A 25,820-nucleotide genomic window follows, 5' to 3' on the forward strand; every position below is an offset into this window, starting at 1 on the left:
GACGATTGTAAATCTTCGCTTGATTGTGGTTCTCTAGATTGTACGGTTGATAATCACTCTTTAGGTTTAGGATCAATTCAAGTTTGTCGGGACAAAGTGGCAAGTTATTTGAAAAAATTGGATATTTCCAAAGGCTGTGGACCTGATGGAATTCCTCCTTTGTTTTATAAGTCCTGCTATTACAATCTGGCGTCTCCCATTTGTCATTTATTTAAATTATCTCTCAATACGGGGACAATGCCAAAACTCTGGAAGCGGTCCCATGTCATCCCAATTTATAAATCCGGAAATAAACATAATATCAAAAATTATCGGCCTATTTCAAAATTAAATACTATCGCGAAATTATTTGAGAAAGTTGTTTATGATGCTATATTTCCACATATCAGACCAGTTATTATTGAACAGCAGCATGGCTTTATTGACCGACGATCCACAGAGTCTAATTTGTGTGAATTTCTTCATAATGTGGCTTGTGCTATGGACCGGGGTGGACAGGTGGATGTGGTTTATACCGACTACTCGAAGGCATTTGATAAAATCTCCCATTCGTTATTAATTCACAAACTTCGGGTGGCCGGTATACATGGCGATCTCCTACGTTGGCTGGAATCATACCTCAGAGAACGTAGCCAAGCTGTTAATATAAAAGGTCATTGTTCTTCCTTCATTCCAGTTACCTCTGGAGTACCTCAAGGTTCTCACCTAGGTCCTCTGCTGTTCAATATATTTATAAATGATGTTATTTGTCAGTTTAGACACTGTAATATCTTACTTTATGCGGATGACATGAAAATATTTAGAGTGATCAAAGATCAACGTGATTGCTCTTTACTACAGGAGGATCTTCTTAACTTGTGTCGTTACTGTTCTGCGAATTCCCTGCTCTTAAATGTGAATAAATGCAACGTTATTACTTTTACTAGAAAAATTAAGCCTATATTGTTCGATTACTCTTTGAATGGAACATCGCTGACTAGGTTGACTGAAGTAAAAGATTTAGGTGTCCTCTTAGATTATAAGTTAACTTTTTCAGCCCATATTAATTTTATTACAGCCAAAGCGTATCAAATGCTTGGTTTTGTTTTAAGAGTTGGTAGGGAGTTTAAAATGTGTTCAACTTTAATTCTTTTGTATAACTCGTTCGTACGAACTATATTGGAATATGCTTCTACAGCCTGGAATCCTCAATATAATATCTACATAAATAATATTGAACACATTCAAAATAAATTTATCAAACATTTGAATTATAAACGAGCTAAACAGTCTGGTCCCATTCCGGAAGTGCTTCCTTTGATAAATCGTCGACATGAAAGAGACCAGGTATTCTTATATAAGATACTTAATAATAGCGTCGATTCTTCTTTTCTTCTAGGCAATTTACTCTTACGATGTCCGCGTATATGCTCTCGTGACAAAGCCCTATTTGCATTACCTAAATTTAAATCCAAATTTGCTAGAAATACATATTTATACCGTGTTTGTCATAATTATAATAATAATTTTAGTGACCTTGATTTATTTAACGAAAAATTCAAATCGTACAAAACCAAAGTTCGAAATAAATGCAATAGTAACTAACTGAGATATTTGAATTGTATTCATGCTTGTTATTTCTATAATTATTTGTATCCACAAGTAGACTGTTTGTGACTGAATGTGTATTTGTTTTTAAGAATTTAAATTTTTAGTGGAAACTTTACTGATATGTGTATGGTTTGTTATCTCTTGTTTATATGATATATTGTGTTGTTTGTTTCCCAAATATATAAATAAATAAATAAATAAATAAATAAATTTCGCTTTTATGATAAATCTGTTTCATCACGATGTTTATCTACAACGCTTGGAAAAGTGATAAAAATATTCAAATTAAAATTTTAAAAATTGTTTGTCTTCTCTAACTGTTGAATTAAAAGTGTTTTAATAATAAAGGCGTATACTTATATACAATATCCAGGTGCTGTTGGCTACATAACTCCGTTCACAGATGAATATCGACGAGAATTATTGGCTGAATGGATAAAACATATGGAGGTAATATTATAACTATCTATTTAATCTTGCCTTAATTTTAATATTATCTATTTACTACATCAGTTGTTATTTTACTTTAAACAGGAAGTGGAGGTTCCTCACACGCACGGCGGCACACCACTGTCGATCCTTGGAGATGCTGTCTTGATAAGGTTTCATTTTCTAATGTGTTATTATTCTGAAGTTCTTGCAGTTATATATATTTCTATAACATCCTAATATTATCAACGTGAATGTTAGTGAGGATGGATAGATAGATGGTTGTACTCTTTATATACCTAGTTTGAGTTACTGATAGGGTATGAGTAAAATTATTGTATATAAAGAAAATGTTTAACCACACCGAACAGCACGGCGATCTGTTATCAAATGAATGACTTGATTTCGAAGAAGATGACGGCATTAGTTCCGAATTTGACCGTTGGAATTCGAACCCGTTTTTCTCTGCCATTCCGGGGTAACGCTCAGGCGTTACCCCGGAATGGGGTGGGAACCATCGGTGGTCAAGAGATCAGTCTCTTGACCACCGATGGTTCCGCCTTTTATTTATTAATAAATACAAAAAATGAAAGGAAAGAAATGGAGAGGGCCTTTGCCAAATTAGGGCAAGACGAATCTGCCGATGTCTAAATTAGTTTTTTTTTCGTGTATTAGGAACTGGCAGATGTACGGCTTGCCGCGCGACCCGCTGTCGGTGGAGTCGGCCGTGCTGATGTCCAACTCGCGCCGCTGGCCGCTCGTCATCGACCCGCAGACGCAGGCCAACAAGTGGATACGCGCCATGGTGAACACACACACACATGCACGTGCACGATACGCACAAACACAAATACAAGCACGCACACTCTGTACCGTGGATATTATGCGCCATTGAATAATAAGTGGATACGCGCAATGGTAAATACATCCAGACACACACTTTCACGTATTCAGCAATTAACATGATAACATAAACGCAGCGTTACACGCACACACAGGGCAACATACGCGCCAGATAAGAAACGTAAATGAATGATAACAATATACATTTCATGTTATACATACACATTCTAATGATAAATTGATATAAAATAAAAAAAAATGATGTTCTAGGGCGTACATAGACTAAATATACTAAAATCCTATAACTAACGTCCTTTGTTTTTCAACAAGGGTAAAATCGAAGGCTTGGTGGTGTGTAAACCAAATGACAGAGATTTGCTGCGAAACTTCGAGTCTGCTCTGAGATTTGGCAAACCTATCCTCCTGGAAAATGTAGGTCAAGAACTCGACCCGGCTTTGGATCCAGTTTTAAAGGTAAACAATAATGAGTTAAATTCTAACTTAAATGCGTATTTACAGCTGCAATTTTTATAAACGACAGTCGTTTGTTGACAGTGAGTAGACATTTGCTAGTTATTGTTATACTTGTTGTGTATAAAAATGTTACTTAAACAGGTTGCGTCATATTTGATTGTGCCTGATTTTACAAGTATTCATTTCTATTTATCGGATTTCAATAGCAGTTTAATCATAACATTTTGCTTTAAGAAACTATTAGATAGATCGTTTATCTTAACATTCTACAAATTTTATAGCAATAACGTTTATACTTTATAGCATTCAATAGTTTTATTGATAGATAGATAAATCCCAATAGGTATAATCAAAGTAAAGATACGTTGGTATTTCTTATAAATAAACTAGTGGTCCGCCCCGGCTTCGCCCGTGGTACCTACATGTTTAAACTATCCTATCTCTCAAGTTGGATCGAACTGCACATGGTGTGAGAATTTAATTATAATCGGTTAAGTGGTTTAGGCGTCCATTGAGGACAAACATTGTGACACGAGATTTATATATATTAAGATAAATCCCATAAACCCACCAGCGGCAATACTTCCGCCAAGCTGGTCAGCTAGTACTGAAGCTGGGCGACTCTCTGATCCCGTACGCGGCCGGCTTCCGCCTCTACATCACCACGAAGCTGCCCAACCCGAGATACACGCCCGAGACGTCTGTTAAAGTGCAAATTGTCAACTTTGCGCTGGTGCCCAGGTTTGTCATTTTTGTGGAGGAGATTTTGGACTGATTTTGTGATTATTTTTATTTTTGAATACCATCTCTAGGTAGCTTAGGTAACTGACCATTTTATTAAATTCTGTAAAGATATGTATTCTTGTAGTAATTTAATAAAATTATATACCTAAATAATATTTATCAATAGTGACAAAAAAATTATTTATTTTTCTCGTATCTGATAACTTCAGTTTACTGACAAAAATAGTATATATATCGTAAGAACTGTTTTATTTTTCGTAAAAATAAAAACTGTAGGGATAAATTTAAAAAATCATGAGTGCTTTTTTGATACAATGGAAATTTTATGTCATAAACACATTTTCAAATTGATCATAATATAAAATCTATGTAACAGTGGTCTAGCGGAACAACTGCTATCAATAGTAGTGGCCCAAGAACGTCCGGACCTTGAGGAACTCCGCGGGCAGCTCATAGTCTCCCGGGCACAAATGTCCTCCCAACTCGCGGAGATGCAATCGGCCATCTTGTATGGGCTGTCCAATAGTGAGGGTTCGCCTGTTGATGATCTGCCGCTGATCCTCACGTTGGAAGCTATTAAGATTAAGAGTGCGGAGATTTTGGTGAGATAAATCGAGAATAGTTAATGGCTAAAGTAAATTTTAATTCAACATTAATTCAAGCTGATTTTATAAAGCATATAATTTGAAGGAAGGGAGAATGGAAATCTACATACGAATAATTTTATTACGACGAATCTGCTTTCGTTGTAATTTTAATAAGATTATTTTATTTTTCGCATAGAAGCATAAGTTTCAGATAATTACAAGGCATGAAACTGGTGAATATATTTTATCGACAAATACTAATAACGTATTAAAAAAATACCTAACGAAATTGTTATTTATTTATTTATTTAGAATTTCCAACAGAGGATACAGATTACATTTGTTACATCTAATTTAAGTACATGATCTTCTGCACCTTTAATTATAGGAATTAGTTATCGATTAAGAAACAGTTAAAAAAGAAATGAATGCTTTTCTCGATCAGATCAAAGTGGAAGACATAGAGAAAACGTCAGAAGAAATAGACGAAGCTCGTCAAGGCTACGTGCCGGTCGCCAACAGAGGACAGATCCTATTCTTCTGTCTCTCCGGGATGGCCAACGTGGACCCCATGTACCAGTACTCGCTCGAGTGGTTCGTGAAGCTGTTTGTGAGGAGCATGGCGGAAACTGAACCTAATGGTACGTGGTTAAGGTCTATTTTGCAATGGAAATCTTGTTATGCCCTGTAGTGGGAAACTACTGTAGTGACTGTATTGTCATGCACCATAGTTTCGTGTAATGTAGTGTCGTGCATTGTATTGTCGTTCACTGTAGTGTCGTGTACTGTAATGCCGTGCACTGTAGTGTCATGCACTTTAGTTTGCTGTTCTATATTCCAGTGTATGTATGATAACATTTCCCACCAAATTGAATCTTTGCAACTACAACTGGACTACAATTTATGACAACGTTTTAATTTGTTTCATCCAATAAATAACGGTCCAATCCAATTCACGGTCTAAGAACTGGTGGGAGAGTGACCTTCGCCGATCTGATAACCAGTTGAGACTTATTTTTCTATAAAATGATCACTTGTCTATCAAAATGCTATTTTAATTAACAATAAAATGCATTACAGACGACATAATAGAACGCGTGGACATAATAATCGAGCACTTCACGTTCCTGCTGTACGTGAACGTGTGCCGCAGTTTGTTCGAGCGGCACAAGCTGCTGTTCGCGTTCCTGCTGTGCGCTCGGATACTGCTCGATAGAGGGGTTATACGGTCACAGGAGTTTGCGTTCCTGCTCAATGGGGGGAAGATTGAACAGGTATATCGTTACTGAGTTAGTAACACATTAGTATAGGGCGGCAAATCTTTCCCCCAACACCCCAAGAAAGGTGGAACATTATTAACGGGATTTAGAAAAAGAGGCTCGTACTGGATAATGCGTTAAGGTTGATATAGCAGAAGTTTCCTCAAAAATGAATGGTCAAAATATTGGCCAGAGGAATATTGAATCGAATTGAATGTAAATATCTGTGTACAATACATAATCTAAAAATATATTATCCGACTTAAAACGCATTTCCTAGACAACATAATATCACCAAAATAACTCATCGTGTACGGTTATTTTTATCTTTCTTTTTATAAAAAATCTTACCACCAACGTCATATCCTTCAACACATTTCCAGGAATTAGATAACCCGGAACCGAAATGGATATCCCAGCGCATGTGGCTCGACATGCAAGAACTGGCTTCAGTGCCCACTATGAAGCAGTTCGTCACTGACTTTCCAGAGCAGACCAAGTTCTTTAAAACGTACTATGACGCGTGGAATCCGCATAAGTATGAGGATATTTGTGTTTATCTTAATGATTTTGTTGTATTTGTACAGAATTGTCCAAACGAGTATGATCATAACGTTTACTTAATACAAGTATTATAATAAAAACCTTATATTATACAGTCTGGAAATTTTCGGTGGGCCCTGGAGGGAACGTACTTGAAATACAGGAGATAACAAATTTTTCTGAAAGAAAACATTCAAATTTTTATTTTTAAAAGGAAATAGAACTGCATTCAAAGATTTTCGAAAATTCACTTGTTACGACCGAGAATCGAACTTTTAATGATCGAATTAATGAATTGATAATCTAATTATCAATGAAACTTTATAAAAATTTTAAATATTCGAAAACCTAACACAGGTTGCCATATCCAAAGCCGTTGGACAGTCAGTTGGATGCTTTCCAGAAGCTGCTGGTGCTCAAGTGCCTTCGCCCCGACAAACTTGTTCCTGGACTGCAGGTACAAAATATCGTTATAGAAATTTCCAAATAGCTTTAAATATTCGATTTAGTGGTTGTTTTTTTTTCGTGTAATCTCTATATTATTTTAATAAAAAAAAGACTTTATTTGCACTATTTGAGTCAGAATAAAGTTCGATACACACGTCTTTTATTTGATACACACGCTTACTTGACAATCACGTGACACACATATTGCTATAGAGCCTAGAGGGTGTAATCGTTAAGTGTGCACAAGCGATTATTCCGTAGGTAACTATTGCAGATATCAAAAAACTTTAAACTAATATCGAAAGTACTTAACCTAATGAGTAAAATGGCCATAATAAATTTTAAAAAATAAAACTTTTACTTTCGATGTCAGTTTAAAGTTTTTTGTTAAGTATCTGTAATAGTTACGGAAAAATCGCCTATGCACACTTAACGATTACACCCTGTATACGACATGAGCAGTAGCAAATAACTTGACAAACAGTACGTTTGATGTATGTACCAGGACTACGTGGTGCTGGGTCTGGGGGGACGGTTCGTGGAGCCGCAGCCGGCGGACCTGGCGGCGCTGTTCGCGGAGTCCGACCCGCTCGCGCCCATCATCTTTGTGCTCTCCACTGGCACTGATCCCGCTGCTGGTGAGTGTGTACTCTATTGTGATTTGTGATGTACTGTAGTGTGGTGCACTGTAATGTAGTAGAATGCATGCAACTACAATGTCCTGCATAAAAGAACGGGTGTTTTCTAATTTTAGATTTATTAAAATTTGCGGATAAAATGAAAATGGGGAAACGATTCGAGAGCATTTCACTCGGTCAAGGTCAGGGGCCTCTCGCGGAAGCAATGATGAAGGTTGGATGCGATTTCGGGAACTGGGTATTCTTCCAGGTAATTAAATAAGTACCTCTAACTTTGCTATTGTTTAACAAGTTCAAAAATCTTCAGTTGGTTGTTTTATCATGTTATTTCTGCTAATTTGGTCAAAATTAAATTCCAGAAATCCAAACAGAAATCTATATTTACGTTCTTGAGCTATACTGTAACAAATTTTAATTTTAATGTTATTTATTTAACATTATAATATCAAACAAGCTGGCGGTCATATGCCCGAGCAGTGTTATGTTTATTCTACAAACAAATACGAAGTAATGTGTTAATCATCGCAATAGATGGCGCGCGGTGTGTCCCTTAGACACAAAACTGAAAGAATAGAATAAATTCGATCGCTCTGGCGGATCACGAGTGGCTGAATTGGTCGAACATCCGCCCCGGAATGGCGCGAAACGATGCGGGTTCGAGTCCCGCCTCGTGATCGAATTTTTTCTATTCTTTCAGTTTTGTGTCTAAGGGACACACCGCGCGCCATCTATTGCGATGATTAACATATAAATTTATATAAATACGAAGTACTAAACTGTATCCTTTTAAACTTTTTTTCTAAAAACTACCCGCAGAACTGCCACCTATCCCCCTCGTGGATGCCGGTGCTGGAGCTGAACGTGGAGCACATCGCCCCGGAGACGGTGCACAAGGACTTCCGCCTGTGGCTCACATCCACGCCCTCGCCGTTCTTCCCTGTTGCTTTGTTGCAGAACGGTTGGTAGTAGTAGTAGTAGGAGTAATTGTAGTACTAGTAGCAGCAGGTACGACAGCATCAGCAGTATTAGGAGCAGCAGCCAGAGCCTAAGATATAAAAATGCTGCATCGCTTGTGCATTTTTGCACTACATATTTATATGCCTTTATTTTGTCTTATACTCAATGAACGAATACCACAATAACTTCTTATTTTTACTTACTACTTCTAATTTTAAGTTTCACTTTCTTGAACCCTTTGTACGCTTTGCATTGAATCGTGGGCTAGTATTAGGATATTGAACCTAATCAATTAATTTACACTCAAAATCCAACCAATTAAATATTTTTTTTAGTAGTATTTACAATAGTCATGCTGTATACAGACATGATTTTTATTTTTTAAGGATATAAAATGACAGTGGAGCCACCCCGTGGCATAAAAGCCAACCTTTTAAAAGCTTACATGAATCAAGTTCCCGATTTCCAAGATTATTTCAACTCTCATGACAGCAAAGTTGCGAATTTTAAGGTAACTATCTTTCGATTCCTATTAACTGTATTGCGTAAATTGTTACCTAATGCTTTTTCCGTTACGTAGATATTATACACAGTTATGTAATAGATAAAATAATGATTTTTGTTCATATGCGTAAATTATTGCACTATTGGTGTTCCTTTTGATTGGCGTATCTTCTTAAAAATTAATTTTAAAGATTCACTAGTAATTGTGGTGTGTGACCTAATAAGAACTAAATAATAAATAAGAAGGTAAATTCATCAGATTTAATAGATACGAATGAAACAACGTGTATAGGTATACATATATTCATTTATTTCTATACCACATGTTATAATCAAGTACATAACTAGCTGCGCCCTGCGGTTTCACCCGCATGGTTCCGCTTCTGTTGGTCTTAGCGTGATGATATATAGCCTATAGCCTTCCTCGATAAATGGGCTATTTAACACCGAAAGAATTTCTCAAATCGGACCAGTAGTTCCTGAGATTAGCGCGTTCAAACAAACAATCAAACAAACAAACTCTTCAGCTTTATAATATTAGTATAGATTACACTGATATCTTGTACCCTATGGTGCAGTGGTTACTATTCTCGCTATGCCTGTTCCACGGCGTGGTGTTGGAGCGGCGCAAGTTCGGTCCGCTCGGCTTCAACATCCCGTACGAGTTCACGGACGGCGATCTGCGCATCTGCATCTCGCAGCTGCACATGTTCCTCACTGAGTACAATGAAGTTCCACTGCGGGTGAGTTGATATGTATAAGGTTAAAATTTGGGAAGAAATTGGGTGTAAATATGCTTAGATGGTTAGTGAAAATAAGAAATAGCAATGGACCAATGTGTGATCCCTGGGGAACACTCAAAGAAAGTTTAATGTAGAATATCGTTATCTATCATTACTTTTATCGTTATGCGAAGTGAAGGCTATTATTTTATGATTTCATATTTAAATCTCAATTGTGATCATTATACTATTAGTATTTAGTAGTTTAAATAGTACTATATCATTATTTTGCACATTCTAGCACTCTCAGTAAGTTGTTACGACGATTGTTGTTAAAATATCGGAAGCGCTAATGCTATTGATCAAACTGGTTGAAACAACAGTTTTGTTAATGATGTTAGTAATGATGATAATGACGTTGTTTATGATGACAATTATATCCGTAGCGATGATAATGATTGTGAAGATAATAATGAAAAAGATGTGTGGCACTCGGGGACTGCCGCGGTAAAGCTATTGCATGCTATGCCTTCAAGCCACACCTCCGTGCCTGTCGGAGTGGGGAGCGTGAGGTTTTTTCGTTACGGAATTTCTGGATTCGGTCCCCGCGCTCAAAGCCCGCGATAGAAGCTATGCAATAGCTTATTACCAACGTGTGCGTAGATGTTAACATACACGGCGGGGCACATAAACTACGGCGGTCGCGTGACGGACGACTGGGACCGGCGCTGCCTGCTGTGCCTGCTCGCCGACTACTACGCGACCGCCGTGCTCAGCGAGAGGTGGCTGTTTGATGAGACCGGCGCGTATAAACAGGTGGGGTTTGGTGTATGGTGGTGATATTGATTATGTATTTGTTTATGCAGGTTGGATTTTTAAGACGGGCCAATAGGTCTACAACCAAAGAAAGAGAAGAAAGAAAATAAATTAATTATAATATGTCACATTGGTATTTACTACAACGCTACAGAAAAGAACACTCAATTTGCGTTAAATAGTCTACCATCGTTCTAAATTTCAAAGCAGAAATAACTTATCGTAGTACTTTATTTTCCTTATCTTCTACAGACTGTAGTAGTAAACCTCAGTTTGGGTAAACTACTGTAATAGAAAACTATTTCAGCAGTATATACCTACTTAGTAATTGCATTGCAATACAGCAACCATCCTCATCAAGCATCGAGGACTACACGAAGTACATCCGCACGTTGCCACTGAACGACGACCCGTCGCTGTTCGGGCTGCATAGCAACGCTAACATCAGTTACGCCATGTCTGAGACTAGCACCTGCCTCAGTGAGTGTCGTATTTATTTGATGTATATTTATTTTGAGTAAGCATGATTTAGCGATCTTTTAGCAAGCAAGATGTAGAATGTATTTCTATTAAAATTAATTTAAGCCGGTGATAAACTATCCATTCGATTTAAATCTTGTAGGAATTTATTATCTACTGAATTATTTATAATTTTGAGGTTCAGACCTCAAAAAGAAGGAGGTCATGTGCTATTTGTGTAAATTTTAAGTAACGGATTTTTGTGCCAAATTGTTAATAAAAATTAACATAATGGGTTCCAGGTGCGAACCTTAGAGAACACCTAAAGTAACTACAATCAAAGGGATGCAATTAGTAACAAATAATCATCGTAACTTTTATTGGTCAATTCCGAAATAATTAGCAAACAATATTACTCATAAAATTTTAATCCTTTATAACTTCTTCAGTAACAGCAAATGAACCACCTTATCAAATGCCTTACTAAAATTCACATATATTGATACCAAACCTGTTTCGACAATATTATTACTCTCTTGCGAAACATATTATTATTACAAAATTGTGTTTTTTTATTTCGAAAGGCGCAACTGAGCTATTTTATCATATGATTTTTGTGTGGAGATAGTTTGAGGACTAGATATAAGCTACTTGTTACCGCGGTAAACATGGGTTTTTCTTTTGACGGAAGCGGGTCTCCTTTGGGTTTTCTTTAGCAGGTGAAGCCGCTAAAATAATAGTTAATAGTGTGTATATATGCTACAGTCAAAACCCTGAACCAGTCAATATCCTTATTGACGGTTATTAAGCTTATTGACTAAACTTGAATTTTAACATGATGACGATGATGACGATGACGATGACGATGATGACGATGACGATGATGACGATGACGATGACGATGATGATGACGATGACGATGATGATGACGATGATGACGACGATGATGATGACGACGATGATGATGACGACGATCATGATAACGACGATGATGATGATGATGACGACGACGATGATGACGATGACGATGATAATGACGACGATGATGACGACGATTATGATGACGACGATGATGATGATGATGATGACGACGACGATGATGATGACGATGACGATGATGATGATGATGATGATGATGATGATGATGATGACGATGATGATGACGATGATGAGGACGATGATGATGACGATGATGATGACGATGATGATGACGATGACGATGACGATGATGATGACGATGATTATGACGATGATGATGACGATGATGATGACGATGATGATGATGATGATGCCACTTACAGAAAGATTTAAGTGTTAAAATCTATTCAAACCTATATTGACTGAATGTCTGCTCTTTAAATCAGTTAATAAGGTTATTGACTAAGGGTGCCGGTCAATATCCTTATTAACTGATTTTATCAGATAAAATCAGTCAATAAGGGTATTAACTGACGCCCTCAGTCAATAAGCTTAATAACCGTCAATAAGGATAGATAGATAGGTTCAGGGTTTTGACTGTAACATAATATTATATACTAATAATATTATAGAGCTGAAGAGTTTGTTTTTTTGTTATAACGAACTAATTTCGGGTACTACTGGTCCGATTTGAAAAATTCTTTCGGTGTTAATGGGCTTATCGAGGAAGACTATAGGCAATATATCATCTCGCTAAGACCGACAGGAGCGGCGCCACATGAGTTCACAGAGTTTCAGAAAAAAATTCTTAAGTCATTAACAAAGATTGTGAAGAGTTGTGGTCTCAATAACGAACCCTGAGGAACTCCTTGTGTTAAAAGTTCACATATGCTACTTTTTACTGCGGTTATTATATAGGAATTTCCTTTGACCTCGTGCATGAAACCGCTAGTAACAGTTAGTGCTGTGTGTAAAATGTAAATGGGTGACTTGGTAGGCACGCTGCGCAGCCTGCAGGGCAGCGCGGCGGGCGGCGGCGGCGCGCTCAGCGCGGAGCTCGCCACCGAGCGCGCCGCAAGGGACATCCTCGCCGTGCTGCCGCCCGCGCTCGACCATGCTTACATCGCCGCCACGTGAGTGTAGCCACACCGCGCTCTGAATCGCGCAACCGAAACGTTTTCACAAAGCGCATATATACAATGTTCCGACATCATTCATCGGAGCCTTAACGGTCAGTCGAGTAGACTGGTCGAGAATCCTCCCTTTTTTGATTGAGGAATTCCACCTTCCTTCCTCCACATGAGCATCACTTCTATCCGTCTCCTCAATCCTCCCACTCCATTCCTTTCCTCTTCCTTTATCCTTTACCCCTTAAACGCAGACAATGCATTTGCAGATGCCCTACATCTCCAAATGCTCATAGGTAGTGGTGATCCGCTTACAATCATGCGAACCATCAGCACGTAAGTCCGCTCTAACATCAAAAAAACTACCGCTGAGCTGCAAGCGACATGGAACAGTCTGACACATTTTCACTACTCCGTTTTATACACGATTATAAAACAAAAAAGAATAATTAATATTTAAATAAGATTTTTTTTCGACAGCTACCCTGTGTCGTACAAGGAATCGCTGAACACCGTGCTCATGCAAGAAGCCATCCGATACAATAGGCTGCTTGGTGTTATACAAAACTCACTCAAGTTAGTCATTTAACATTTCATTGCAATATCTGTCGACTACTTTAGACTTTAGCACGTAAATTTTTGAAATGTCAGAATATTGTCGACTACTTTAACACGTAAATTATGGAAATGTCAGTATATTTTCGACTACTTTAGCACGTAAATTATTGTAATTTCATTGCCATTTGAAAATTATTTCATACCAATTGAATAAAAGAACAGACCTGATTGATTAAGAACTTAAAAATAAGAAAACAACTGATAGGAAAATAAAACAAAAATTTCAAAATCAAATTTTTATTAGTAATCAATTAAATCCTATAACAAAAACACAATATACTTAAATTATATTTATATTTTCGTAATTTTTATTGCTTTACTTGATAATGAATTCCGTATACTCTTGACAATCAATTAAAATCTCTTCCTACCCTCACTTAACCATTTCAGAGATCTGCTCAAAGCGCTCAAGGGTCTGGTTGTGATGTCGGAAGCCCTAGAGAGTATGGCGGCGAGTCTTGCCATGAATTCCGTGCCCGCCATGTGGAGCTCTAAAGCTTATCCGTCGTTGAAGCCATTGGGTTATTATGAGTTAATTTGTTTTGTTTGTAGGGACTCCAGGGTTTCAAGTTCTATAAAATCATGCACACAAAATGGGATTGGACTGAGGTGCTTGTGGTAATTCATTGCAATTTTTTTCACATTTAATTTGATTTATTTATGCATTTCTTTCATATATACTAAAGCGGGATTCGAATCCGTAACCTACACATTGAGGAAATTGCAAAGATAACAACCTTAAATGTTAACTTTGCAATTGCTTTTAAAGTTCATTTATTTGTCATATAATATTATTCATTTATAATAGTAATTGCAAATGCTATAAAATATTGATTTACATAACTTTCTTTCTTCAATTAATTCTTGGTTGCTGGTAAATGTTGTGGTTATGTTGTGCGTGTGCCCAGTGCCCTACATATTATGCTTCAAAGCATATACTACTCTTGAAATAAAAAATGTATGCGTGTACTAGAGTACACACATAAGAAGTGAAACTTCTTTATGACCTTAAAAATGTCACGAGTATGGCGTAACGCAAAAATGTCACGTGTACGGCGTAACGTAAAAATGTCACGCGTACGGCGTAACGCAAAAATGTTACACAAAATTTTTGTCCAACCCCGATAAAGAAGTTTCACTTCAAAAACGTTTTTTTTTTTAACTCTTCAAATAAATAAATTTCCATGTGTTTGTGTGCAGCTGCGTGGGTCAAAGACTTAGTACTGCGCGTGCAGTTCATGCAGCAGTGGGCGGAGGGCGGCATCCCGCGCGTGTTCTGGATCTCCGGCTTCTACTTCCCGCAGGCCTTCCTCACCGGCGCGCTGCAGAACTATGCACGGAAACACGTGATCGCTATTGATACGGTTGCGTATGCGTTTGAGGTTAGTTTTACCGGTAAATTTGAATTTGGGTTCATTTTGTAGACTTAAGTGTGGATTAATGATTTTTTATTTGAGAAATTATCATTGCTTGTTTTTAGGCATATTTAATATATCTGCAATGTTCAAAAATCGAAATAAGGTTGTGTTATTACTCCTTTCGTCTGACCGCAGTCCACAACGTGTTGTGAGCAATTTTTTTGCTCAATTAACGACATCGGTCTATGTGCGTAATATTTTATAAACTGTTGCTTGTTCTGTAACTTCACTTATCTTAGGGCTAATTTTTCAATCCTTGGTTAAAACTTATTCATCGAATAACGTATTAAACTACCATTTCAAAAATGTATTCTAATTGTCCGTATATGACAGTTTACAGGTGACATTTTAATATGTTCGTGTAATACTTTATTGGACGGATAATTTTTAACCAAGGATTGAAAAATCGGCCCTTAATAGATTATTAGTGGTGTAGGTATGTTGGATGTTTTTTTTGAAGTGAAATTTCTTTAGTTTCGTTAAGTGTGTGTAGCGTCGCTTCATGACAATACCGTCACGTCATGAAGTAAGGCCACGATTTTGGTATCACTTCTGACACGTGTGTGCTCGGCACTCACGCTCTTTTTACACGCTTTATATTAGCTTCACCTGTATGTTTGTAACAGACTTCTTTGGGCGCGATTTTGACTCACTTTAAACGGCCAGATTTCGTTCAAACTTTGTAGATTTATTGAGGACCGATGACAATACACTAATTTGATAAAAATTTTCTATTTTTTAGTTCGGTTTTCTATAAAAAGCGTGTTTTTATTTTTTTTTAATTATTATTATTTATTTATTGTCAACTAGATTTCCGCCCGCGGCTTCGCCCGCGTTTTCAAAGGAAAACTCGCATAGTTCCTGTTCCCGTGGGATTTCCGGGATAAAACCTATCCTATGTGTTAATCCAAGTTACTTGTAACTTAACTTGTATGTGTTAATACAAGTTAAGTTACAAGTTAAGTTATAGTTATATGTGTGCTAAATTTCATTGTAATCGGTTCAGTAGTTTTTACGTGAAAGAGTAACAAACATCCATACATCCATACTTACAAACTTTCGCCTTTATAATAGTATTAAGATTTCCCACTTTGCACTATATGTTTGCCGTTGTCAGCCGCTAGCGGGCGCGCCGGCCAAGAAGCCGGAGGACGGGTGCTGTGTGCGCGGCCTGTACCTCGAGGGGGCGCGGTGGAACGGGGGCGACATGGCGCTCGAGGAGAGCCGCGCTAAGGAGCTGCATACGGGTGACTGCACTTGTTTTCATTTCTACCCGCTATTTCTCGGGTTTTTTTTTGTAAGCTATGCTATAAGATAAGTAACTAACTAGGCGATTATTAATGGAAAAAAAAATTTAGGGTTTGTTCGACTAATTGAATATTAAAAATACTGTATTCGATATTAAGTATTTTATGTCATTCAAATGGTTTATTTAAAATAATAAAAAAAAATAGAAAAAGTTCGATCACGATAAACGAAATACTCACGAAATATTGTATTTATCAATGCGATTCTACCCGCATTTTCAGATTTTAACTACAAAAATATACGTAATAAATGGTTTATTTTCTACTCCCATTCATAAACGATACCTTTTTTGTAATTTACAAATTTTTATATTATGACCTTCCTTTTATTCTTAATTTTTTACTTTTATTTAATTATTGTTTGTATGAATTTTTAATCTAATTTAATTTTTAATCTGTAACTATTATGTTTATGTATTAAATTTAAATCAGAATTTTAAATATTTACCATAAAATAATCGCCGCTCTGTTCATAAAATTCAAATGTTAAACATTTCACGGTCCCGCAGGACAGGCATTGCCTAGTGCGGGAACCAATGATTTTATTTCCTGTAGGTATTTAACGTTTTTTTCTTTAAGAAACTGTATTAAGCACTATGTAATGTATGTATGTATGATTGATGTACGTGTCTTAAAGAATAAAGAATTTTTAATTTAAATTTAACTAATTAGTTAATTTAATATTGTTCTATTGTTATGTTTAGGTTGTACAATGAATTATAACAATCGATAAATATGTAAAAATAAATTAATTCCAGAAATGGCAATAATCTACATGAAGCCCGAGCAGAACCACAAGCTAGCGCAAGGCCTGTACGAGTGCCCCACGTACAAGACGCTAGTGCGCGCGGGCACGCTCAGCACCACGGGACACTCCACCAACTACGTGATGACCATCGAGCTGCCCACGCACAAGCCACAAGCGCATTGGATCAAGCGTGGAGTGGCACTGTTTTGTGCGCTGGATTATTAAATTATTGAAAAATATAAATAAAAATTAATGGTTGTTTTATTTTTTTTCTGGGAGGGTAGTTGTCGAAATGGTAATAGGCCAATCTAGCCAGAGCAGGTAGCACGGAAATGCTTCTCGAACGAAAACAGAATCACAAATGACAAAGGTATACAGGGTGTCCCACGGTTGATATACAAAGCTCAAAGGAGATTATAGTTTTACATACGCTGAGTACGTAAAAAATACTTATAAAATTCCAAACGCAGTTTTTTTTTCAAATAGATGAATTCTTAAAACTGTGTACACATATTACAAGCAACCCACCCAGCTTTGCTACCAGCACGTGACCTATCGTTTAAGATTATGTTTTCATAGACAAAATGCTCATATTATTAGCGAAGCGGTATATGCCGGCTGCGCGAAGCTAGAGAAGAAAACATGGATTTTCAAGAAAATTTTTTTGATGTAATTTTGTTGTATAAGTATTTTTTACGTGATCAGTGTATGCCAAACTACAAGTCCCTTCGCGCTTAGTATACCAATAGTGGGACACCCTGTATACGAGTACAACTACGTGATGACCATCGAACTGCCCACGCACAAGCCTCAAGCGCACTGGATCAAGCGATGGGTGGCGCTGTTTTGTTCTCTGGATTATTAAATTATTTGAAAAATTGAAATTGATGGTCGTTTTATTTATTTTTTCTTGGAAGGTAGTTGAAAAAATGAAAGGAATTAAATAAAAAATGAATGAACTTATAATAAAAGGTGCAGACGCACTGGATCAAACGCGGAATAGCTGTTTTGTGCGCTTTACTATTTGAAAAAAATAAAAATAATTTTGTTTTAGTTCGAATTGTAGTTGTAGCATTGGATTTTAATGAATACCTAACTTATTAAATTTAAGACGACCTCTTTAGTTACCACTCGTTTTTTTATCAATTTTGGAGAAACAGAAACAGGAGGCGTATTGAAGAAAGAGAAATAAAAAGCTTGGGTATGTAGAAAAATATTTATTCATATTTAATCACATTTTTATTACTTGTATCATAGTTTTAAAACTTTCTCTTGTACCTTCCAGCTTCCAGCTCTACGGCGAAGAAAGATGGTGCTGTAAGAACACACTGTTCTACGTTTACATAAATACATATATGTACTTGCTGTACGATTATGATTAAACTATTAAAAATTTATATACGCTTGTATTTTTATAAAAAAAAATAAAAGTTCTGATTTGTATTAAAAATTTGTTTCATTTCACCTTACCTTCCCCTCAATAATTTGAATGAAAACAAATTCGGCAGTCTCTCAAGTTGGGTGAAGGTGCTGTGCAGCAGTTACAGTTAAACATTTATATAGACTAGTAAATATACTCAAAATTTATCCTTGTAACTTAACTGTGTATACGAAAGATTGTTATTAAGACATAAGAACACTTTTGAATAATCCGCTTTAACTTCTGGTGAGGGGTGTTGTTTAATCCTTTCAAACAATGCCTTTTGTCCTTCGGGATCCACATAATCATCATCGTCTAAAAAAATGATATAAAAATCATCTACATAAATAGTAAGTTCCATCACCAATATATGGATTAAAATGTCAAGATCTGATGATAAGGTGGTACATAGATCCAACATACAGTTGTACAATTTATATTGAGTAGATTTTATCATACTAAATTCATCAAGCATTATCTGTAAGGCGTGATAAAAGAGTTTCCAAATGCTCCTGTCGTATGTAGCGACATCTTCAGAGAAGATCTTTATACATATTTTCGATAATCCCTGCACAGCTTGGTTGTGAACTTCGCCTTCTTCAAGTGAATCTTCGTATTCGGATAAAATGTTAAAGTACTCCACGGCTAATTTTAACTTTGTTATCATTATATAGTTTTCGTGTACGGGTACGTTGTTTTGAAGGCTGTTCAAAAGAAGTATAATTATAGCTCGAGATTTTCTTCTATTGTTGCTACAAGTAAATAACCTTTTGCAAAGTGCAGTAACAATATTGTTAATATTGTATTGAACCAAAAGAAGCCCACATGTTTTCCTATTCCACATTTTATACCCACAGTCAAACACAGGGGCTATTATTGTATTAAAATAAATTATCTGTTCGTCTTCATGTTTCGACGTAAACAAACACGAAACGAGAATGTCCATGTGATGATTATTTAATTTAGTTGTACATAATCTTATCGTAATACAATCTTCAATCATTTCCGCTAAAAGATTCTTGTCAAGATTATGCATTGAAAATATATAAGACATTATAGGTACCCTTGGAAAATGTTTACATTTAGGTTGCAGTTGCTCAATTAAATCATAACATTTTAAACTAAACTCACTACGGATGGATAAACTCAGTCTTTGAACTTTGTTAAGCAGTTTTCTTGGAATATCCTCGTCTGTTACATCTTCCAATAGAACCTCCAAGGAGCACCATTGTTCACGAATCACATCCAAGTAGTTACAACGAATGTTCCACTCGTTCTTTGTATATTTACTAAGAGAATTTATATACATTCTAATTATTTCTGATTTAACTGAAGTGTAATCTGTCTTGTGCCAAATTTGTAACACTAACTGCTTCTCATCGTTTCTACTTCTCTTTGAGAAAGCTACCCAGACACATAGTTTTTGTAAAAGTGGATTATCTTGTAAAATGAGGAAATTTTGGTCAAATTGATGCATAGGCATACTATTTAATATAGAATTTACTGATGCCATAACGTCTACCATACACACATCTTTCGCATATAACATCGCCATATTTAACGATGGTTTGGGCCGGCAATAATGTATATTTTTCGCCAAATTCTTGCAAAGGAGTATATCTTCCACAGACCCTTTACTAATAAGGTCATCATCTGGTATTTGATTTTGAAAAAAATCTAAATACTCGGATTTTGTTAAAAGAAAGTGAAGACCTATTATTGAGGGCAGTGTTTTTAGTCTTGCCATGTGTAAACTTTTAAAAGACAATGCTAGTGTATTAGGCCAAAATGTACGTATTTTACAATAAAAGTTTCGATAAGTTTTAACACCAGTAGAACAAGCAAGAACTTTGTCCTTTATCCTGAATAGTATTTTTGGATCATGTTTTAGAATATTGACACATGCTTTAGAATCAATTGCTTCACATGCTTTAGAAAAAATTAATTCATGGAATAAAGCTTTTCTCCAAAATTTCTTTCTATCATAAACTTTTTGAAGATCATCAATATCTGAAATGCCTTTTATAAATGAGATCATATATCTAATTCTATTTCTTACAAAATAGTAATCATTCATATTCTTACCCCAGTCATCAAATAACTTTACAAGTCTTTCCATCCATATAAGTACTTCCTCTTCCTTTTTAAAAAAATTTCCAACTTTTTTCAATGCAAAATTCATCAAAAATTCAAATAAAAGTCTCTTTTCATCTTCATTAAATTTGGTCAAATCAGATTTATAAGTGTGAAACTCAAAATCCGACAATATCTCTTCAGATATATTTTGGTTTTGCATAATTTTGTACGCAATAATGTTTCTGATGTATAATTGCAGGGTTTTATTCCTTTTGCAATATTTCTTTATATTTATTTCCTTAAAAATGTCATTGTATATGTTCCACAACTCCATATTAAATCTATGTATTTTTAACCTTCTACCAACAATGTTGATAAAATGAAAAGTAAATTTGAGATTCTTCATTATTTCAGGTAAATTTATCTTAAATTCCTGGAGGATTTTGCTACATAGGATAAAATCATCAGTATCACAATTTATCAATTTGGAGAGCAGTTCAGTATGGACATTTGGTTTGAGTATCTTCTGTTGCCTTTCTGCATTAAAAAGAGAGCAAACATCTGCATCATCAGCATATTTAGTCATAAATTCATTAAAATAATCCTTATGAATATATTTTACAAAACATGGTAAATCAATGTGTTTGGCATAATGATGAAAATTAAACATAATTCGACGTGGACAAGTCTTCATTGCTAATTTAGTATATTTAGGTTTAAAATCTGGTAAATGTTCACTCTTAACCGAGTCTAGAATATCAAAAAAATCTTCTCCATACTGTCTTATAAGAAACAGTGCTTTGTTAATCAAAGGGAATTGGTTTCTCTGGCTATTGCAATAAATGCGAAGAACTTCCAAATTATGAGAGAATAATTTCACCAGCATGTGATCCGGTATCAAATAAATTAAATTCTTTAACTTTGATATAAAAAATTCTGATGAACAGTATGGTAGAAACTTTAAGGCTAGATCAGTATTTTTTAAATATTCAAAGAAATCTTCATATCGCTTCGGATCTTTCAAATTTAACCGTACAGATAGCATCAGTTTATTTCCTGCTTCTGTCAGCATGAACGGTAACAAATAAGTGTGCAAATAATCTGGATTTATTATATGAGCATATTTTTTATCCCTTATCAGCCAAGTAGAGTGTTTAATAGCTCTTGATACATAAAATATATCCTGACACTTGAAAACTTTCAAAATATATTCTACATTTCTAGTGCGACAAGCAAATTCTATTTTGTAAAGATTAATAACATCTAGTTTATTATAATCAATGTCTTCTAGCTCCTGTTTTGGATTTTCTTTAATAGCATTATGCACCAATCTGTTAAAGTATTTATGTTTGTCACCAAGTGTTTCTCCTACCTCTTGCATGTTTACTTGAAATCTGAAAATTATAATTTCACAATATAAGAAAATGTGGTAATTATGAAGAAATTACAAGAGCACAAAATATTAATAAGCAATTTAATAAATATTCATGGAAGTAAAAAGTGTTTTATTTTAAATTCTCTGTATATTATAAGTAGATTATTATAATTTATTAAAAAACATATTGCAAAACCAAAAATCACATAAAAAAGTATTTTAACATACCTCTGTAGAATTGATCAATCATCAATTAAAATGGTAAAAATAAGTTATTATATTAGTTATCAAGTACTTACAAAAAAATTTACTTAAATGATTTCTACAATATAGTTATTGATTTACACATAAAAATGAACTTGAAATGAATGAGGAAAATTATGTTTGAAACAATACACGCACACTTAAAATATTTTACACCAACTCAAAACATGTTTTGCTGACCAACAACAATATAAGTGTAGCCCACTTTGTATTTTAATTTCCCTATAAAACTGGAGTTTTAAATTAAAAAACTTTTGGTATTGCATTTATTATCTTAGCATTATACTTTCAATCATGAAAAATGTTCAAATTTTTCAATTCATAATTCATTCTAACTACTTAGTTATGAAACAAATTTATTATTGTTTATATTAATTTAAAATACTAATGTGACATTTGATAACTGACAAGTGACAAGAATACTATCCACATTCCACAGCATATAGCATTAAACCTCGCACTAAACCAACCTCAGAGCTGTGGAGAAACCAACTTATTACTCTAAGATCCACAGAGTACTTTTTGAGTTTTTGAGGGTTACCTATCTTAATCTCGAATTTTAATATTCCGAATATCATAATCCAGAAATCGTTTGGAATTTTTTTCATAACCCCGAATTTTAAAACTTCGAAGTTTTGTTTGCCATATAATCGCAACTCCAAAGGAGATGTCCAAAAAATGACCCAGAATCGACAGGAATGAAATGTGTACCAATGGATTCGTAATTAAATATAATATAATGTAGCAAAAGCAGTAATCCTGAAATCGTTATAGTATAGGAGCTAGGAGCAAAATAAAATAAGTAAGAAATTCGTTTAAAAAATCAAAAAATAAGTTTACGTCATGTTGTAGCTTAATATGACGTTATACCTAATAATGTTGTATCACTTCTTTTATACATGATAATTATCATCAACACATTTTAAAAGCAACAGCAACATAATAACATCATGTTCAATCACAACATAACTGACTAAAGATTCCGTTATTAGTAGTTTTTATTTTGGTTCAAGATACTACAATTGCTATAGTACTGTGTGTATTATTGGTGCCTAATTCTGTGGCTAAGGATTGGAAATAAAAAAAAATAATAGGTATAGTATAGGAGTTAAAAGACAATAGAACTGAATAAAAAATCATTTGAAAATTATTATGATGTGGATGAGATTATCGTTGTTATTATAATTTTAATTTTTAATTGATTAATTGCTTTTGCTGGTATATTCATGTGTAACACAATTTGTTGTAGATTCGAATGTAGTTGTTATTATAGATAGGTAGATTATAATATCATTAAAACTTAATAAAATTAGACCTAATTATAAAAATAAATGAATAACAACGATATTCTAATACACAACATAACGAGTTTTTATTATTTTCAAACGATTTTTCACTTTGTTTTTTGGCTCTTAGCTCCTATACTATACAGATTTTTTTTTCAATCTTTAGCCATAGAATTACCAATAATACATAATATAGTACTATAACAATCGTAGTATCTATAAAATAAAAGAACAAAACTACAAAATCGAGTTTTTGTTAGAGTCTGTCAAGCGAGTCTAGTCCCATGGAAAAGGCGGCAAATTCAAAAATCTTTTAGGTGTCAACACTGATATAGCATGCTGAAAACTTATTGATACTTGAGTTTTTGATAAAAAAAAACATATTTGAAATAAATAAAAAAAAGCATTTCAATTTTCAATGTATTTATTTGTCACAATCAGAACTAAAATCAGAGTCAAGAAATTCAATACCTTCATATGAAAAATCACTGTCAGTATCATCATTACGCACAGAAATGATGAAAGGTTCCAACTCAGTTTCGGATATCCTGTCTCTTTCTTTATATTTGTTTTCGACACTAATAGTGTGATCTGTGCATTTTTTCCAATCATTGGCTGTGACACTATTAAAACATTCTTTTATAAGGTTCTCCATTTCATTACCTGGAATCCCTAAATTTTTGCTGGCTATTTTTCTTTTAGCCAAACTCCATATGAGTTCAATAGCGTTCAGGTCACAATGATATGGTGGAAGTTTCAAAACTTCATGGCCATGTTGTTTCAAACATTCTTCAGCTTCATATATTGGAGTTGTTTTATTTTCATTCACAAGGCATATAAGCTCAGCCTTTGTGAAAAATTCTCCATAATGGATTCCATTTTCAGTTAGCCATTTCTGAATGTCGGCCTTTAAATCATTCATAGATGGTGGCTTATTTATTTGTGTTACATGGTAGCTAGCGTTGTCCATAACAATGACACTGGGCTGACTTAAATTAGGTATTAATTTTTCACGTAACCATTTCATAAAATTATTTCTGTTCATATCATCATGATAATCTGCCATTTTTGATTTAGTACTGAATACTAATAAAGCATTGGGGACAAAACCTTTTTCTGATCCAGCATGAACAACAATATGTCTTTTGCCTGATGATATTTTATCAATTACACCACTTGTTGATGGCCCTTGCCATGATTTTTTAACTTTATAATTTTGGTGGACATAGGTTTCATCGAGGTAAACTATTAATTTTCCTTGTTTCCGCTTTTCATCAATAGCTCTGAGATACCTATGTCGCCATGCAGCTAGTTCATACTTTTCAAGAAGAAGAGATCTCTCATTTTTATTTTTTTTGAATTCAAATCCATTTTTGAGTAATAATTGTCTCAACGTTTCATGACATCCAGTAAATCCGATAGACTCTCTTAAATCTGCAAGCAAACTTCTTAGAGTTGGAACTTGCCTTTTCACACAGTAAAATTCATTAATTTTATTGCGTATGGCTGATAAATCAAATCTATCCAGGTTGGCTACAGTTGGCTGTCGTGGACGCTTTTTCCCTGGTGTGTTCCACTCACCTTGGTTAATAGCACCTTCTTTTTTAATTCTTCGCAGTGTTTTCACACTTAAATCTGAAAATTCAATATGTCAGTTCAGTGTAAAACGCACAAATTTTATGATAACATAATAATATGTAGAAAATGCAGGGTAAACCAATAAATGTGTACTAACCTGTCATAGCAGCAATTTTTGTCAGATAGTCTGTTTCAGATTTCATTTTTTTATCGTCTTCTATGGCTATGACTTGCTTAACTAAATTATGAATTGTGCTTTTTATTAATTCATCATCCAAGGTGGCTGAAAAAAACACAACAATTTTTATAGTAGTTTTCACTTAAAAATGCCCTAGTAAGTTTCAAGGTCATGAACACGACGTCTGGATCTAAACCAAAACTGAAATCGTGATCACATCACAGTAAAATAAATAAAATTATTAAGTTAGACAATTGTGCTAAAAGTATCAACACGTTGTTGCCAACCTACCTGATGATGAAACGATTTCATCCAAAAGTCGTCGTTTTTGCGATAAGACGTCGTCAGATTCACTCTGTACATGATTATATTTATTAATCATTGTAAACAAAAAGCTCCTGACACTACTTTTAATAGATTTCGGCATTATAACTTTAAAAAACTCAACAATAACAGGATTATTACGAGGTTACAACAGAATTTGTGACAATCTGT

General features: G+C 34.9%; 3 protein-coding genes across 6 annotated transcripts in view; 2 read left to right on the forward strand and 1 right to left on the reverse strand.

Moving 5' to 3' along the window:
- LOC149897331 (dynein axonemal heavy chain 1-like) overlaps positions 1-17,373 on the forward strand; it is a 70,222-nt gene extending 52,849 nt beyond the window's left edge. Inside the window, exons 64-86 of the mRNA XM_090116575.1 lie at positions 1,964-2,040; positions 2,125-2,192; positions 2,695-2,824; positions 3,193-3,336; positions 3,911-4,077; positions 4,457-4,682; positions 5,113-5,308; positions 5,748-5,941; positions 6,310-6,464; positions 6,827-6,926; positions 7,422-7,554; positions 7,671-7,804; positions 8,371-8,512; positions 8,898-9,022; positions 9,594-9,758; positions 10,401-10,553; positions 10,898-11,033; positions 12,928-13,063; positions 13,538-13,633; positions 14,066-14,196; positions 14,876-15,057; positions 16,211-16,340; positions 17,159-17,373. Of these exons, the coding sequence (XP_089972701.1) occupies positions 1,964-2,040; positions 2,125-2,192; positions 2,695-2,824; positions 3,193-3,336; positions 3,911-4,077; positions 4,457-4,682; positions 5,113-5,308; positions 5,748-5,941; positions 6,310-6,464; positions 6,827-6,926; positions 7,422-7,554; positions 7,671-7,804; positions 8,371-8,512; positions 8,898-9,022; positions 9,594-9,758; positions 10,401-10,553; positions 10,898-11,033; positions 12,928-13,063; positions 13,538-13,633; positions 14,066-14,196; positions 14,876-15,057; positions 16,211-16,340; positions 17,159-17,373 (3,335 nt within the window). The remainder of the gene's footprint in view (positions 1-1,963; positions 2,041-2,124; positions 2,193-2,694; positions 2,825-3,192; positions 3,337-3,910; positions 4,078-4,456; positions 4,683-5,112; positions 5,309-5,747; positions 5,942-6,309; positions 6,465-6,826; positions 6,927-7,421; positions 7,555-7,670; positions 7,805-8,370; positions 8,513-8,897; positions 9,023-9,593; positions 9,759-10,400; positions 10,554-10,897; positions 11,034-12,927; positions 13,064-13,537; positions 13,634-14,065; positions 14,197-14,875; positions 15,058-16,210; positions 16,341-17,158) is intronic.
- On the forward strand, positions 11,886-12,323 carry LOC149897332 (uncharacterized; the record flags this gene model as incomplete). The annotated part of the gene is made up of 1 exon (XM_090117014.1): positions 11,886-12,323. A coding segment is annotated over one exon (438 nt), but the record flags the coding sequence as incomplete, so codon positions are not given.
- Positions 17,374-18,404: 1,031 nt separating the features above from the next.
- LOC149897333 (uncharacterized) lies at positions 18,405-22,524 on the reverse strand. 4 transcript variants are annotated; one of them, XM_090116843.1, is made up of 3 exons: positions 22,416-22,501; positions 22,248-22,288; positions 18,405-22,038 (listed from the first exon to the last, which is right to left on the reverse strand). In XM_090116843.1, the coding sequence occupies exon 3, from the start codon at positions 22,023-22,025 to the stop codon at positions 18,726-18,728; it is 3,300 nt and encodes a 1,099-aa protein (XP_089972969.1). In that variant the 5' UTR covers positions 22,026-22,038; positions 22,248-22,288; positions 22,416-22,501; the 3' UTR covers positions 18,405-18,725. The 4 variants fall into 4 exon arrangements, with proteins under 4 accessions (XP_089972969.1, XP_089972970.1, XP_089972968.1 ...); XM_090116845.1 differs by having other exon boundaries at positions 19,675-19,857; positions 20,654-22,038; positions 22,248-22,515; XM_090116844.1 differs by lacking the exon at positions 22,248-22,288 and having other exon boundaries at positions 22,422-22,524.
- Between the last annotated feature and the right edge of the window lie 3,296 nt (positions 22,525-25,820).

The sequence above is a fragment of the Colias eurytheme genome, chromosome 26 (assembly GCF_061535395.1).
Source record: "Colias eurytheme isolate Ceu_HAF_F1 chromosome 26, ilColEury1 Martin Lab GWU primary, whole genome shotgun sequence".
In the NCBI taxonomy this organism is placed as follows: Eukaryota; Metazoa; Arthropoda; class Insecta; order Lepidoptera; family Pieridae; genus Colias; species Colias eurytheme.